This window comes from Euleptes europaea, chromosome 5 (genome assembly GCF_029931775.1).
Source record: "Euleptes europaea isolate rEulEur1 chromosome 5, rEulEur1.hap1, whole genome shotgun sequence".
Classification (NCBI taxonomy): Eukaryota; Metazoa; Chordata; class Lepidosauria; order Squamata; family Sphaerodactylidae; genus Euleptes; species Euleptes europaea.
Genome location: NC_079316.1, coordinates 10,742,746 through 10,759,790, shown reverse-complemented (window position 1 = coordinate 10,759,790; position 17,045 = coordinate 10,742,746). Strand labels below are relative to the sequence as shown.

General features: G+C 50.3%; 1 protein-coding gene across 1 annotated transcript; it reads right to left on the bottom strand.

Moving 5' to 3' along the window:
• Positions 1-9,091: 9,091 nt before the first annotated feature.
• Positions 9,092-15,489, bottom strand: LOC130478158 (heat shock protein beta-7-like). Its single transcript, XM_056850288.1, has 3 exons — positions 15,328-15,489; positions 10,976-11,130; positions 9,092-9,265 (listed from the first exon to the last, which is right to left on the bottom strand). The coding sequence occupies exons 1-3, from the start codon at positions 15,470-15,472 to the stop codon at positions 9,092-9,094; spliced, it is 474 nt and encodes a 157-aa protein (XP_056706266.1). The 5' UTR covers positions 15,473-15,489.
• Positions 15,490-17,045: the final 1,556 nt, after the last annotated feature.

Here is a 17,045-nt window from a genome sequence, read left to right as displayed (position 1 = left end):
CCTGACACAGCAGCTGTGGTGTAGCGGCTTCCCTTCCAGCCAAAGCCTTGAGGCGGGGCTTTGCTCAGCCTGCCTGCCTGAGTAGCGGCACAACAGTCCTGGTGTGAGGATTGCTCTCTGCCTAGAAATCCCCAAGGCTTACGGTGCAGCTGCTGAAGCCTGGCCTGATTCTGGAGGATGGGATAACGTGAAAGGACTCCTGATTACGGCTGAGAGAGAACCTTGACCCTCTCTGCCCCGCTCCCCAGAACAACACAAGCCCTGGGTTCCACCAGAACTTCCCTCTCAATCTTGAGATCTGGTTGGGGCCTCTCAGCTGCACAACCCTCCCCTTCCTTGGTCTCCAGCATGGCTCCAGGTCTGCATATACCCAGGGCTGGTTCCAGGTTTTTGGACAGAGGGCCCCGTCTCGATCCTGAGATCTGGTTGGTGCCTTTCAGCCACGCACCCCTCCCCTTCCTTGGTCTCCAGCATGGCTCCAGGGTTGTGCATACCCAGGGCCAGTTCTAGGTTTTTGGGGGGGCAAGGGCAGAGAGTATCCAGTGGGCCCCTCTCCTCCTCTGAGACCCCCCAATCATGTCTTCCTTCCAGCCCCCCACATCAACATTTGCCCTGTTTTCTTCCTCCACCTGTTTGGGAAACTTCCTACTGGCTGTACACCCTTTCCCTGACAGTGCTGGGGGGCGTACACAGATAGGAACGCCACCATTGTGCCCAGCAGGAGTGCCCCCATTGCCCATCCCATGCATGGCCTTCCCTGGCACCATGAATGGCCTTCCCTGGCTGGGGAACTCTGTGGCAGCGGGTCCTGCCAGAAACCCTGGGCCCGGGCAGATGCCTCACATCAGATTATGTTGACACCTCCCCTTCGCCTACCCTTGGAGAAGAGGCATTCAGTCCCACCGCTGCCACCATGCATCTCTCGACTTACCTTTCCAATAACCTCCCTCTGTCTTGTAAAAGGAGACCATCAGTCGAGTGCAAATGGCCTGGAACAGGTGGGGGGTCAGCGGGGTCACAGCCCTCTGGTTTAAGGGGACCTGTTTTTGAAGGATTGACTATTTTCCGGTCTTCTGCACAGAGGCAGAAGCAAGAGGACACTGGATCTCTGAACTACTGAGCCCTGGGAAAACTTTCCTTCCCCAACCAGCCCCTCCCCACACAAGGACTTTTCGCTGCTGCCTTCCCCCATACCACCCCCTCTCCCCAGAGCCTCTCCTGAATCCAGGGAGGGGGCAGGGGAGGAGGAGGCTGGGCCCTGAGATGTAAATAAAAGAGATTGTGTTTTTTATATTAATTTAATAAAATAGAGCTCTAAAACAAGCAGGCTCTTGAGTCGCTCAAGCCAGGTGTCTACATAGTCCATTTCACCCAACTGGACAAAATTGGGCATAACAAGTAGGGCTGCCAACTCTGGGTTGGGAAATTTCTGGAAATTTTGGGGGTGGAGCCTGGGGAAAGCAGGCTTTGGGGAGGGGAAGCATTATGCCCTCAGTGAGGTATCAAGCCATAGTGTCCACCCTTCAAAGCAGTCATTTTATCCAAGGGAACTGATCTCTGTCATCTGGAGATAAGTTGTAACTCTGGGAGAACTCCAGGCCGGACCTGAAGTCTGGCAACCTGAGCTAGGAGCACAGTTGGGGTTGGTTGCCAGAAGAAGAAGTTGGTTTATATATGCCAACTTTCTCTACTTTTGAAAGAGAATCAAACTGCCTTACAATCACCTTCCCTTCCTCTCCCCACAACAGACTCCTTGTGAGGTAGGCAGGGCTGAGAGAGTTTGGAGAGAACTGTGACTAACCCAAGGTCACCCAGATGGCTTCATGTGTAGGAGTGGGGAAACCAACCTGGTTCACCAGATTAGAGTCTACCGCTCATGTGGAGGAGTGGAGAATCAAACCCAGTTCTCCAGATAAGAGGCCACCGTTCTTAACCGCTACACCACACTGGCTCTCACGAAATCTCACTTTCCGGTTCTAGACTGGCTCTCTTTAGCCCAGCGGGTGTCTAGCGGCGGATGCTTTAATAATCATTGTTCGGCACTGTCCCCCCAGCGCTCAAGAAATATTCACGGGAGCATCTGTGTATGTGTTCAAAAGATCGGGTATTTTTATCCAAAAAATCTAGCGGCCCAAGTTGTGAGATCTTGGATGCCGGCTTCTCATGGCAAGATGCTCTCGATCTGCCGTGAGTGAATCCCTCTCCTGACTTCTGGCTTGGCCAGGTGGTCGCTGCTACATGGAACTCTAATAGCAGTCATCTGTCAGGCTGTGCGAAGTGTGCGATGGGGAAAACCTGCACGTGAAGAACCTAGCGAGGGAGGAGGCATGGGCGTGTGCAGGAAAGGCATCTGTCTGTCTCTGGCATTTTGCTCTGGCAGAATCTCTCCTGTGGCAGATGGCTCCTCCCTCCTCTGCGGCCCATTTGTTGGTGGCAGCAGCCTCCTCCAGCAACGGATCTTTGTGGGGCCTATCCAGATGCCGATTCTCTCTCCCTCTCCTTCCCCAGGCCGTCTCAGTTCTTTCGGCCGACGCGGAAGGTGAATCTCTCCCTCGGGCTGAAGCTGCATGTGGGACACTGGGTCAGGCTGGCACGTCCTCGTCATTAACCCACCCGGAGCCGCAGTTTGCCAGCCGGCTGGCAGCTCTGACCCCACTTGCCTTTGGGGTGCGCCGTCCTGATTTGCAGCAGCTGGCTCCTTCCCCTCCCCCCACCCCATACCTACTGTGCCGAGCTGGGCTCAACCCCTGAGAAGGACTTTGCGGTGACTTTGCCACTTAATGAGCAGTGAGTGGCAGGAGAGAGAGAGAGAGAGAGGCCAATGGACGGAGGCTCCTGAAGGTTAACGGGTGAGCATGCACGCCGCATTCCATGTATGCCAGCTGCTGCCGTGCATGCTCTAGAAGAAGAAGAAAAATAGTTTGTTTTTATATGCCAACTTCCTCTGCCACTTAAGGGAAAATCAAACCGGCTTACAATCACCTTCCCCTCCCCACAACAGACACCCTGTGAGGTAGGTGGGGCTGAGAGGGATCTAAGAGAGCTGTGACTAGCCCAAAGTCATCCAGCTGGCTTCGTGTGTAGGAGTGGGGAAACAATTCCAATTCACCAGATTAGCCTCTGCCGCTCATGTGGAGGAGTGGGGAATCAAACCCGGTTCTCCAGATCAGACTCCACAGCTCCAAACCTCCGCTCTTAACCACTACGCCACGCTGGCTTTCTAGAAGAAGAGAAAGGGGGACTAGTAGGGTCGCCAGCCTCCAGGTAGTAGCTGGAGATCTCCCGCTAGTACAACTGATCTCCAGCCGATCAAGATCAGTTCCCCTGGAGAAAATGGCTACTTTGGAGAGTGGAGTCTATGGCGTTATGCCCTCTGAGGTCGGTCCCCTCCCCAAACTCAGGTTAGGCTCTGTGCCCAAATCTTCAGGAGTTTCCCAACCCAGAGCTGGCAACCCTAACCTGGAACGGTGAGCCACATGTCTTAGAATAGCCACCCAAGACAAGTCTCTTTAAAGTGGAGATTTTGGGATGTTTGGTGCCCTTTTTCAGCACAATGTTCTTTTTCACTGGTCCAGCTACTGTGGGCTATCCCATCGTGAATCTGTTGACTCCGCTAGTGAATTTGCTAGTTAATGGTTCCTCGTCCACTTGGAGAGACGTGACTAGTGGAGTTCCTCAGGGATCTGTGCTGGGCCCTGTGTTGTTCAACATCTTTAGAAATGATTTGGATGAAGGAATAGAGGGGATGCTTATTAAATTTGCAGATGATACTAAATTGGGAGGGGTAGCAAATATGGTAGAAGACAGAGCCAAGATGCAGGATGCTCTTGCCAGGCTGGAGAAATGGGCTAGAACTAATAAAATGCACTTCAACAAAGACAAATGTAAAGTTCTGCATTTAGGTAGGAAAAATCAAATGCATAATTATAGGATGGGGGAGACTTGTTTGAGCAGTAGTGTGTGTGAAAAGGATCTTGGGGTCTTAGTAGACCAAACACTGAACATGAGTCAGCAGTGTGATGCTGTAACTAAAAAGGCAAATGCAGTCTTGGGCTGCATCAACAGAAGAATAGTGTCCAAATCACGCGAACTGATGGTATCACTTTACCCTGCTCTGGTTAGACCTCAACTAGAGTACTGTGTTCAGTTTTGGGCACCACATTTTAAGAAAGATGTAGACAAGCTGGAACATGTCCAGAGTAGGGCAACAAAGATGGTGAGGGGTCTGGAGACCAAGTCCTATGAGGAAAGGTTGAAGGAGCTGAGTATGTTTAGCCTGAAGAGGAGAAGACTGAGAGGGGGTATTATAACCATGTTCAAGTACTTGAAGGGCTGTCATATAGAAGAGGGTGCCAGGTTGTTTTCTGTTGCTCAAGAAGGTCGGACCAGAACCAACAGGTTGAAATTAAGTCAAAAGAGTTTCCGTCTAGACATTAGGAAGAATTTTCTAACAGTTAGAGTGGTTCCTCAGTGGAACAGGCTTCCTCAGGAGGTGGTAAGCTCTCCTTCCCTGGAGGTTTTTAAGAAGAGGTTAGATGGCCATCTGTCAGCAATGCTGATTCTGTGACCTTAGGCAGATGATGAGAGGGAGGGCATCTTGGCCATCTTCTGGTCACTAGGGGTGTGGAGGGGGGAGGTAGTTGTGAATTTCCTACATTGTGCAGGGGGTTGGATTTGATGGCCCTGGTGGTCCCTTCCAACTCTATGATTCAATGATTCTATGATGCATACCTATTCTCTCCAGGATCAGAGGAGCATGCCTATTATATTAGGTGCTTTGGAACACAGGTAGGAGAATGCTGCTGCAGTGGTTTTGTTTGTGGGCTTCCTAGAGGCACCAGGAAGCCCGCTATTACAACATCAACAGAAGTATAGTGTCCAGATCACGCGAAGTGATGGTATCGCTTTGCTCTGGTTAGACCTCAACTAGAGTACTGTGTTCCGTTTTGTGCGCCACAATTTAAGAAAGATGTAGACAAGCTGAAACGTGTCCAGAGAAGGGCAACAAAGATGGTGAGGGTTCTGGAGACCAAGTCCTATGAGGAAAGGTTGAAGGAGCTGGGTATGTTTAGCCTGAAGAGGAGAAGACTGAGAGGGGATATGATAACCATGTTCAAGTACTTGAAGGGCTGTCATATAGAGGAGGGTGCCGAGTTGTTTTCTGTTGCTCAAGAAGGTCAGACCAGAACCAACGGGTTGAAATTAAATCAAAAGAATTTCTGTCTAGACATTAGGAAGAATTTTCTAACAGTTAGAGCGGTTCCTCAGTGGAACAGGCTTCCTCGGGAGGTGGTAAGCTCTCCTTCCCTGGAGGTTTTGAAGAAGAGGTTAGATGGCCATCTGTCAGCAATGCTGATTCTGTGACCTTAGGCAGATGATGAGAGGGAGGGCATCTTGGCCATACTCTGGTCACTAGGGGTGTGGAGGGGGGAGGTAGTTGTGAATTTCCTGCATTGTGCAGGGGGTTGGACTTGATGGCCCTGGTGGTCCCTTCCAACTCTATGATTCTATCCTTTTGAAGAATAATCAAGCTATGCAAGATTGCAGGGAGAAACCTGGTCTTTGCCCCTGTGCACATTATGGGTGGGGAGGCACTGAGTGGAAAAGTGGGGTGTTGGTGGCTCCCAGGAACAGCACGAATCCATGGCAGGACATTCCCTGAAACAGCAGATCATAGGGTCAGCTGGTCTGCCCCACAGTCTGATAGAGCCAGCGTGGTGTAGTGGTTAAGAGTGGTGGACTCTAATCTGGAGAACCGGGTTTAATCCCCCACTCCTCCACATGAAGCCTGCTGGGCGACCTTGGGCCAATCACAGTTCTCTCCGAACTCTCACAAGGTGTCTGTTGGGAGCGGAAGGGAATGGCAATTGTAAGCCAGTTTGAGTCTCCTTAAAAGGTAGAGAAAAGAGGGGTATAAAAATGAACTCTTCTTCTACTTCTGTCCCTGGAATGGGAGGGGGGCACAGCTAAAGCATATGCTTTGTATCCAGGAGGACCCAGATTGAATCTCTGCTGTTTCCAAAGCCAGCCATGCTATTGTAAAACCTTTTCTCTTCCACTCTGGAGGCATGTTCGCCCCCCATAGTAAAAACCAGACCCACCCCCCCGAAGCCATGCTAGTGCCATGCTGCATTAGGGTTGCCAGGTCCCTCTTCGCCACCAGCGGGAGATTTGGGGGGCAGAGCCTGAGGAGGACAGGGTTTGGGGAGGGGAGGGACTTCGATGCCATAGAGTCCAATTGCCAAAGCAGCCATTTTCTCCAGGTAAACTGATCTCTATCGGCCGGAGATCAGTTGTAATAGCAGGGGATCTCCAGCTGGTACCTAGAGGTTGGCAACCCTATGCTGCGTGGAGAGTATTGTGGTATGTGGAACAGGCCTAGTTTTTTTAACAGGATTGCCAGAAGCCAAGGATTGCATCCCTGAGCGTCGATTTTACGCCTTGTTCTCTTCTCTCCGGTTTTGGGGCTCTTGTTTTCTTTTTCGGCGTCCTCTTTGCTGAGTCAACTGCTGGGATCCTGTGGACAGGAAGGGGAAAGAAAGTGGGAGTCCGCGACGACTTAGGCTAGAGTGGGCCAGGGACAGAAGGAGCAGCTGGTGTCTCCGCGGGCGGGATGTGACGAGGCGCTTAGCCAAGGCCCACCTCCTTGGCTGCCAAAGTTAACAAGAGCTTTAAGAAAAGCTTTTCCCGGGGCCTGCTACGCTTTCAAGAATGGCATGCATATAGACACTCAGTGGGGTATAGTGTAGTAGTTGGAGCGGAGGGGGGGTGTTCCCCCAAAATGGTGCCCACCAAGCATTTTTAGCCAATGGGGGAGCCAAGTGGGGCTTTTGCCCAGCAGGGCCTTCCGATTGGTGACTGTTACTGGAGATCTGATTGGCTGTGCAGATTAAAATCACATTGTCTTGGGGGCAGCTGCCAACCCAAGATTTTTATTCCTTCTCATACTTCTCTTTTCCAGTATATATATATTTCAGTTACTACACTTATTCCCTGCACTTGGGCTTCCTGTGTCTCTGCCTCCCGCGGAAGCAATTTAGTGTTTCCCACCACCCTGTATTGGAATTCCAAAGATGCTCATGGGCTGGAAATGTTTGGGGACCCCTGGGTTAGAGTGTCGGACTACGACTCAAGTTTGAACCCCTTTGGTGCTTTGTTGCTTGTTGGATAACAAGCTTTGGTGCTTTTTGGATAACCTTGGGCCCGTCCAAGAGAGCCGGCATGGTGTAGTGGTGAAAAGCAGTGGTTTGGAGCGGTGGACTTTAATCTGGAGAACCGGGTTGGATTCCCCACTCCTCCACGTGAGCCGCGGAGGCTAATCTGGTGAACTGGATTTGTTTCCCCACTCCTCCACCTGAAGCTAGCTGGGTGACCTTGGGCTAGTCACGGCTCTCTCAGCCCCACCTACCTGACAGGGTGTCTGTCGTGGGGAGGGGAAGGGAAGGTGATTGTAAGCCAGTTTAATTCTTCCTTGAGTAGTACAGAAAGTCGGCATATAAAAACCAACTCTTCTTCTTCTTCCCCAACAAACAGCACAGCAGCGTAGGGATTTGAACCTGGGTCTGACACTAACCATTACAACCATACCTCACTGCTTGTCTGTATGCATGCCATTCTTGTAAGTATGTCAGGCTCCGGGAAAAGCTCTTCTTAAAGATCTGATTGGGGGGAGGGACTTCTGAGGAGGAGGCAAGAACGACATAAACCACTTAAGAGATCCCATTGAAGAGAAAAGCGGGGCGGGGGATTATTTAGATAAATCAGTAGGCCACCAAAGTAGGTGCTTGGGACAGTGGGAGGAGGATGGTGCCAATTATCCTTGGGGCTCAGATCACTCACAGCCGCCAACGGCACGGCACGGGCAGTGGCCAGAGGCACCAGCTCAGCCCAACATTTCCAGGCAGGTTACGTACGGGCCCAGCAAGTGATAGATGTATCTCATTTGGGGTCACAATCTGCCTTGAACCAGCCCCAAGTCCCTTTAATGCCACCGCCTCCGTCTCAGCAGCACGACCCCAGAAGGTTGGAGCAGAACCAACGGGGTTGAAATGAAATCAAAAGAGTTTCTGGCTAAACATCCTCGGGAGGCGGTGGGCTTCTTTGGAAGTTCTGAAGCAGAGGCTAGATGCCCATCTGACAGCAAGGGTGATTGTGGGCGCTTAGGCAGATCATAAGAGGGAGGGCAGGAAGGGATGAGTCAATGTTTGGTTCTTGGGCCCCTTTCTTACATGCCCACGGTAAGGCCAAACACCACTTTGGGGTCGGGAAAAGGTTTTCCTCCAGGCCAGATGGGCCAGGGTTGTTGTGAGGATGAAACAGAGGAGAAGAGAAAGGTGGGATACAAATAAAGTAAACAGAATAAGAATAGGATTTTTTGCCATCAAGTCTCATTTGATTTATGGCGACCCCTTGTGGGGTTTTCAGTGCAAGAGACACTCACAAGTGGTTTGCCATTGACTGTCTACATTTCCTGACCCTGGTATTTCTTGGAAGTCTCCAATCCAAATACGTGCTATGGTCAACCTTGCTTAGCTTCTGGGATTTAAAGAGAGCAGGCTAGCCTGGGCAGATCAGGGCAAAAATAATAGTAGCCATTACACCACATTGACTCCCCAAATTTCCAGAAAGCCTATTCTATAAAAGACATGCCTTGCTGTCCTTACCAGTTGCAAGACAGAGAAATAGCTGAGGAAAGCAAGTAGAAATAAAGGGACACGGGCAAGTTTCTTCAGGGACAGAAATCTTGGTGGGGGGTAGAAGCTTTATTGCAAATAGGAAATACGTGTGCAAAGCCAAGGACCCCGCCAGTCCTTGTTAGGGCTTCCAAGCCTAGAGCAGGAATTGAGAGGGAATTTTTTGGCAAGTCCCTGGCAAGGGCAGGCTCCAGGCTGTTCATTTCTACCTGGACCAGAGGTAGGCCCGTTGCCAAAAGTAGTTTAAAAAAGCTGCCGAGGGGGCCACTCCCAGCATGCACTGCACCCAGAAGTTCCCATGTGCCCCCCCTACCACCACGGGAAACAGCCACTAGTTCCCCCACTCCGCTCCAAGCAAGGGGGTGTTAGGGAAAAGTGTTTGGGGCGTGTGAGAAGGCTTAGAGCTTGACTTCGCTGCGGTAGACAGGGGGCGGAGTCAGGGCTCGCCGTTTGGCGGTGATGACCAACATGCCCGATTCATTCAAGGCACAGCTTATAGAGAGGGGGTCCATATCCGGGGGGAGTTGGCACTTATGGGTGAAGGTGTTGGAGACGGTGCCATCTTCTGCCACCTGCAGGGCAAGCAGACATAGGTCTATGTTTATTTTTTTGCAAATCTTTTTTTGTTTTTTGCATTATTCACCATGCATATATCAACCTGACTTAAAATTATAATGCAAAGTTCTTGCCCATTTGTTAAGCTTGAAAGAAGGGGTCCCCAACAGGGTGCATATGGGTGCCACGGCACCTGCTGACACCTTTTCTAGTGCTTGCCAAGTGATTTTAGGAAGCGGGTGGGGCCCAGTTCATTCTTATGAACTGCAAATCTGCAGTCAGAATAAATTGCAGTCGGAGGAAGCAAGTTGAACTTCAGTTTAACTTCAACGCGAAACAAGAAAACAACCGGGATCTTGTAATTTTTGTGCATAACATCATACTAATTGCTAGTACAAACAACGCTAGCTTATCCAGCAGCCGTTAGCCTGCCCAGCAGCCGCGGGATTCAAGAGGCGTGATTGGCCAGCACTGGTCATCTGACCATAACATCGAGCGCATCCTTTAGCACAGCACGCAGGATTTTGCTGCCGGATGTTTAAACATTTTTCCCTGGGGTTTTTATTTGTTACCAAAGGTGTTTTTCTGTATAACAGGGCCACCTTGTATCATTTATACTTAATAAGAAAGTGTAAAGAATTGTCCTTTATAATTGGTAACAGTTGAAAAGACTTGTATACATTGATGTTGATGCCTTAGAGTTTGATATTATTGAATACATTTAAGGGTACAGTGGCTGTGTACTGAGATTTTTTTCCTTAGGGATTTGCACCACCTCCAGGTGGTGGCTGGAGATCTCCCACTATTACAACTGATCTCCAGCTGATAGAAATCAGTTCACCTGGAGAAAATGGCCACATTGGCAATTGGACTCTATGGCATTGGAGTCCCTCCCCTCTTCAAAATCTGCCCTCCTCAGGCTTCGCCTTCCCAAATCTCCATATTTCTCAAACTGGACCTGGCAACCCTAGTGGGGCCAGGAAGGGCTTTTGCCCAGCAAGGCTTTGTCAGGGTAACAAGTTGCCCATAATAATCTGACAGAGACCGCTGACAGGTAGCTGTCAGATCAGAGGCATCTAGGATGATGCAAGAGGCAGCAATAGCCTTGCAGGTTCTAGGGTGAACTGCAACTAACCGGTTTGAAGCAGTAAGGGTGATGTAATACTGTGGCCAGGTCTGCAGGTGGCCTTATTGGTTTCAGGTGGAGTTCTGTATATAAGCCTATGTAACTGTAACTCTGTGTTGGGAAGTTTGGTGGAGAGAAGTGTACGTGACGGTTTGTCTTTTATCTGTGCACTGTAAATTAAACAACACTGTTTTCTATAAAGCAAGGAGTTCTGGTGGTGCGTCCTGGATAACTGCTAATCCGCCTGCTTCCACGTCAGGCTTCCGATCAACTATTGGAAATTTGATCGGCTATGCAGATTTTTCTGCACTGTGTTACTGAAGTGAAACTGTGGCAGCAGTGTTGTGGCTGGCTCCGCCTCCTGCGGCAGCCACTTTCTAGCAGTTTGTCGCAGCCATGGCATTATAACCCATTCTAGCCCCTCCCCAAACCCCGCCCTCCTCAGGCTCCACCTCCAAAATCTCCTGCTATTATCCAACCCGGAGCTGGAAACCCTATGTTCAAGTGACAGCCCGACCGCCAGATGGTTTGATTTGGAGGGGGAAAGAGTCAGATTTCTCCAAATAAAAAAACCCGCCCCACTCTGCCTGGGCCCGCTCACCTTCTCCGCCTGGATGACGATGCAGTAGTTGTAGGTGGTCACCATGATGTCGTGGGGCTCAAACTGGCTGACGTCGGCCAGGACCTGGTATTTGTCCCCGCTGGCCACCACGTTGCTGCTCCCCAGAGTGGAGGGATGGCCAGTTGAAGGTGAGCCTGCGAGGGAGAGAGGAGCAAGGGGGTGGGGAAGGATGCTGTTGCGGTCATCCTGCTCATGGGCTTCCTAGAAGCAACTGGTCAGCCACTGCGTGAGCCGATTGCTGGACTTGGGGGGCCTTTGGGTTGATCCAGCTGGGCTCCTCTTACGTTCAGTTTAGATCAGGACCATGACACACAAGGAGATTAAATTTAAGCCTCCCCGCCCGCACCGTCTGCCTGGCTTGAAACAGCCCCAGAAAACGCGACGTGCCCCATTGGTTACACCCAGATGTACCCCATCCAGGGTTGCCAACCTCCAGGTACTTTTTCAAGCTCTTAGTCCTTCCGTGCTAAGTTCATTCAATATATGAAGGAGTGTGCCTTCCTTGTATACATGGACAGCACTTTGCCGTCCATGTATACAAGGAAGGCACACTCCTTCATATATTGAATGAACTTAGCACGGAAGGACTAAGAGCTTGAAAAAGTTTCATATGAAATGGAATTATACCGGATTTCCATTGCACCACGTCTTGTCTCCGTTGCTTGAATTTTGCAATCTACATGCATGGACTTGAAATTATGATATGCATTGAGCACTTTTGCCTATATTTATCTTTGTGTAAAGCTTGTATGCTGTTATATTGAATTCACTTTGAACCTTTTGTAAATTTCCTGTTTGCTCAACCAAGGTTGTGCCTGTTAGTAATTACCTTTAATATACATTTTAAGAGCAATTTTGTATTGTAGTTACCTTATTTTAGGTTTACTTTTGCTGGTGCTTGCACCTTGAATTCTAAACTCCCGAGTAGCACTTGCAGCCGAATTTTGACTACTAACCTCTAGCTGGAGATCTCCTGCTATTACAGCTGATCTCCAGCCGATAGAGATCAGTTCACCAGGAGAAATTGGTCGCTTGGCCATTGGACTCTCTGGCATTGAAGTCCCTCCCCTCCCCAAACCCCGCCCTCCTCAGGCTCTGCCCCAAAAACCTCCTGCTGGTGGCGAAGAGGGACCTGGCAACCCTAACCCCATCAATAGGTATTAAGCTCCCAGTGGGGCATATAAAGCTCTCCCCCATTGGGGGGGGCATTTCAGGTTGAGAAAACAGTGCATGTGGGAGGCTTTAAACACCCTCGCACACCAGGAGCCCAATCTGAATTGGGGCCGCACATGTCTAACCTCTGTTCCCAGCATGGAACTCATAATCCACCTTTGATCGTGTAGATGGAGGGAGGAAGTGGGGCGAGCGGTGTGGGTGGTGAAGCAGGGTTGCCAACCTCCAGATGGGGCCTGGAGAACTCCCGAAATTTGCAGCTACAGACTACAGAGATCATTTCCCCTGGAGAAAATGGCTGCTTTGGAGGGGGGACTCCATGGAATTATACCATGCTGCAGTCCCTCCCCTCTCAAAAAAAACCCCACCCAAGGGTTGCCAACTCCAGGAAATTCCTGGAGATTTGGGGGCAGAGTTTGGGGAGCAGAAGGAGCTCAGCAAAGATGTGATACTACGGTGTCTGCTCTCCAAAGCTGCCTTTTCCTCCAGGGAAACTGAACTCTGTTGTCTGGAGATCAGTTGTAATTCCAGGGGGACTCCGGCCCCACTTGAAAATTGGCAATCCTATTTCCGACTGCTGATCATTTCATGAGAGCCAGCGTGGTGTAGTGGTTAAGAGTGGTGGTTTGGAGCGGAGGACTCTGATCTGGAGAACCGGGTTTGATTCCCCACTCCTCCACATGGGCGGTGATCTGGTGAACCGGGTTGGTTTCCCCACACCTACATACAAAGCCTGCTGGGTGACCTTGGGCTAGTCACAGCTCTCCTAGAGTTCTCTCTGCTGGGCAAAACCCAACATGGCTTCTGTAAGGGTAGATCCTGTCTCACTAACCTATTAGAGTTTTTTGAAAGCGTCAATAAACGTATGGACAGGAATGAGCCTGTGGATATTGTGTATTTGGATTTCCAAAAACCTTTGACAAAGTCCCCCTCCAAAGACTGCTAAGCAAACTTCATAGTCAAGGGATAAGAGGACAAGTCCTCTTATGGATTGAGAGCTGGCTGAAAAATAGGAAGCAGAGAGTAGGAATCAATGGTCAGTTCTCCCAATGGCGGGATGTGAGCAGTGGGGTGCCTCAGGGATCTGTGTTGGGACCGGTGCTTTTCAACCTGTTCATCAATGACCTGGAGTTGGGGTTAAACAGTGAAGTAGCCAAGTTTGCAGATGACACCAAATTATTTAGGGTGGTTAAAACAAAATCGGACTGTGAAAAGCTCCAGAAGGATCTCTGGAAGAATGGGCATTAAAATGGAAAATGAGATTCAATGTGAGTAAGTATAAGTGATGCATATTGGGGCAAAAAATCCCAACTTCACATATACACTGATGGGATCTGTGCTGGCAGCGACAGACCAAGAAAGGGATCTTGGGGTGGTAGTGAAGGGGATCTTGGGGTGGCTCAATGAAGATGTCAACCCAGTGTGCGGCTGCTGTAAAAAAGGCAAATTCCATGCTGGCCATAATTAGACGAGGACTAGAGAATAAAACTGCTGACATCATACTGCCCTTGTACAAATCTATGATGAGACCACACTTGGAATACTGTGTACAGTTCTGGTCACCACACCTTAAAAAGGATATTACAAAGCTTCAGAAGGAGCAGAAAAGAGCAACCAAAATGATTAGGGGACTAGAGCAACTGTCCTATGGGGAGCAGTTAAGACGCTTAGGGCTGTTTAGCTTGGAAAGAAGGTGGCTGAGGGGAGACATGATAGAGGTCTATATAATTATGCATGGTTTGGAGAGAGTGGACAGAAAGAGGTTTTTCTCCCTCTCCCATAATACTAGAACACGAGATCATCTGCTAAAGCTGGAGGGTGAGAGATTCAAAACAGATAAAAGGAAGTATTTTTTCACACAACGCATAGTTAAATTGTGGAACTCCCTGCCCCAGGATGTGGTGATGGCTGCCAGCTTGGAGGGCTTTAAGAGGGGAGTGGACAGATTCATGGAGGAAAGGGGTATTCATGGCTATTAGTTAGAATGGATACTAGTCATGCTGCATACCTATTCTCTCTAGTATCAGAGGAGCATGCCTATTATTTTGGGTGCGGTGGAACACAGGCAGGATGGTGCTGCTGTACTCGTCTTGTTTGTGGCTTCCTGGAGGCACCTAGTTGGCCACTGTGTGAACAGACTGCTGGACTTGATGGGCCTTGGTCTGATCCTGCAGGGCCTTTCTTATGTTCTTATGTTCTCTCAGCCCCACCTACCTCACAGGGTGCCTGTTGTGGGGAGGGGAAGGGAAGGTGATTGTAAGCTGGTTTGATTCTTCCTTAAGTGGTAGAGAAAGTCAGCATATAAAAACCAACTCTTCTTCTTCTACTTTGGGGATGCCCCCCACCCTACGAGGAGGCACAAGAGGAGAAGCAAACTTTTGCCTGGACTGCACCAGATCAGGTCAGGCCCGACCTTAGGGTTGCCAACTGAGGGTTGGGAAAACTTGGAGATTTGGGGGGTGGGACCTGGGGAGGGTGGGATTTGGGGAGGAACCTCCGCTGGGTATAATGCCATGGAGTCTATCCTCCAAAGCATCCATTTTGGCCAGGGGAACTCATCTTAATTGCCTGGAAATTAGTTGTAATTTCGGGAGATCTCCAGGCCTCACCTGGGGGTTGGCAACCCTCCCCGATTTCCATTCCATCTAATCTGGAGAACCGAGTTCGATTCCCCACTCCTCCACATGAGCTGCAGATGGTAATCTGGTGAACCCGGTTGGTTTCCCCGCTCCTCCACATGAAGCCAGCTGGGCGACCTGGGGCCAGTCATAGCTCTCTTCGAACTCTCTCAGCCCCACCTGTTGTGGGGAGGAGAAGGGAAGGTGATTGTAAGTAGGGTTGCCAGATCCCTCTTCACCACCAGTGGGAGGTTTTTGGGGCAGAGTGTGAGGAGGGTGGGGTTTGGGGAAGGGAGGGATTTCAATGCCACAGAGTCCAATTGCCAAAGCGTCCATTTTCTCCAGGGGAACTGATCTCTACTGGCTGGAGATCAGTTGTAATAGCAGAAAATCTCCAGCTACTGCCTGGAGGTTGGCAACCCTAATTGTAGGCCAGTTTGATTCCTCCTTAAGTGGTAGAGAAAGTTGGCATATAAAAACCAACCCTTTCTCTTCTTCTTCTGGAAAGGAGATTCGGGGCCCGCCTCACCAAACGCTCACCTGAGTATCCATAAGACTCCCGTGCCCGCCCTGGGCCGAAGATCCCATGTGGAGGGTCCAGCAGGGGTTCGAACCGGGTCTCCGCCGGGCTGTAGGTGCTGACGCGCTCGGAGCGAAAGGTGGACGAGGAGCTGACGGAAGACATGGCCCCGGCTAAGGTGGCAGCTCCAGACTGGGACGGGTCGCCGGGAGAGTGTGTGCGGACGGGTGCCTGGGTGACGGGACGAGGGGGCAGGGCCAGGGAAGGAGTTGAGAGATGCCCATAATTAGCCAGGCCGCTGTGCCCTCTGCATCCCAGGCTCTGGAATGCCAGATAAGGGGCCCCATTCTCTGATAGCGGTGGCTGGGAGGGAGAGGGAGGAGGAGAAGGGGCAGGCCTCAACGTCCTCCCCCAAGTCACTCTCTCTGCTCCCTGGTCACCTGGAAGCTGCCCTGCGCCCTTTGCCCATGAAATCCCACCACTACCAAGGCTTGGCTGCTCCAAGTTTTGAGACTCCGGGTTTTGAAATTCCTGGAGATTTCAGAGGTAGAGCTAGGGTTGCCAACATCCAGGTACTACCTGGAGATCTCCTGAGTCCCATTGCCACAGCAGCGGTTTTCTCCAAGGGAACTGATCTCTATCGACTGGAGATCAGTTGTAATAGCAGGAGAACTCCAGCTAGTATCTCGAAGTTGGCAACCCTGCCTCAGGAGGAGGGGCCAGCCACCAAATAATTGCCACAGTTTAACTGCACTACACAGTGTGGATCCTTGGGTTGTGGTCGCAGCAGCTGCCAAAGCAACATTTTAAAAAATCTGCTCAGCGAATCAAATCTCCAATAGTCAATCAGAACACATTCTGGGCAAAAGCTCCACCTGGCCCCACCCACTTCCTAAAAACACCTGGCGGTATGGTTGCCAGGTCTCTCTTCACCATCAGCAGGAGGTTTTGGGGGCAGAGCCGGAGGAGGGTGGGGTTTGGGGAGGGGAGGGACAGGACTTCAATGCCATAGAGTCCAATTGCCACAGCAGCTATTTTCTCCAGGGGGACTGATCTCTATCGGCTGGAGATCAGTTGTAATAGCAGGAGATCTCCAGCTAGTACCTGGAGGTTGGCAACCCTACCTGGCGGGCACAAGAAATGTTGTTGGCAAGCACCACGTTGGGGACCCCTGATACAGGGGATGAATCATGGTTACTTAGGGTTGCCAGGTCCCTCTTCGCCAACAGTGGGAGGTTTCTGGGGCGGAGACTGAGGAGGCGGGGTTTGGGGAGGGGAGGGACTTCAATGCCATAGAATCCAATTGCCAAAGCAGCCATTTTCTCCACGTGAACTGCTCTCTATCGGCTGGAGATCAGTTGTAATAGTGGGAGATCCCCAGCTGGTACCTGGAGGTTAGGATAACAACAGCACATGGCTCAATTTCTATCATTCATTTACTCATCAACAGAATTAACATGTATAAGTCCTAAACTTAAGGAACTTGTATAACAGTACAAAAGTACAAACAATAACAGATAAATCACAGTCTTCACTATTCAGACCACCAAGGTAAGTAAAAAGTAGAAATGATGCTGTAAATGAAAGTCTCTCTATTCTTCTTTTACAGATGCTAGATGCCAGGTTACTTCACCAAAAAAGGCATAGTTCCACAAAGCTTCCAAATAATACAACGGCCCAAAGTATCAACAAAAACAAAACACTTCCAGATCAGTGCACGTTTCCCAATAAACTTGCT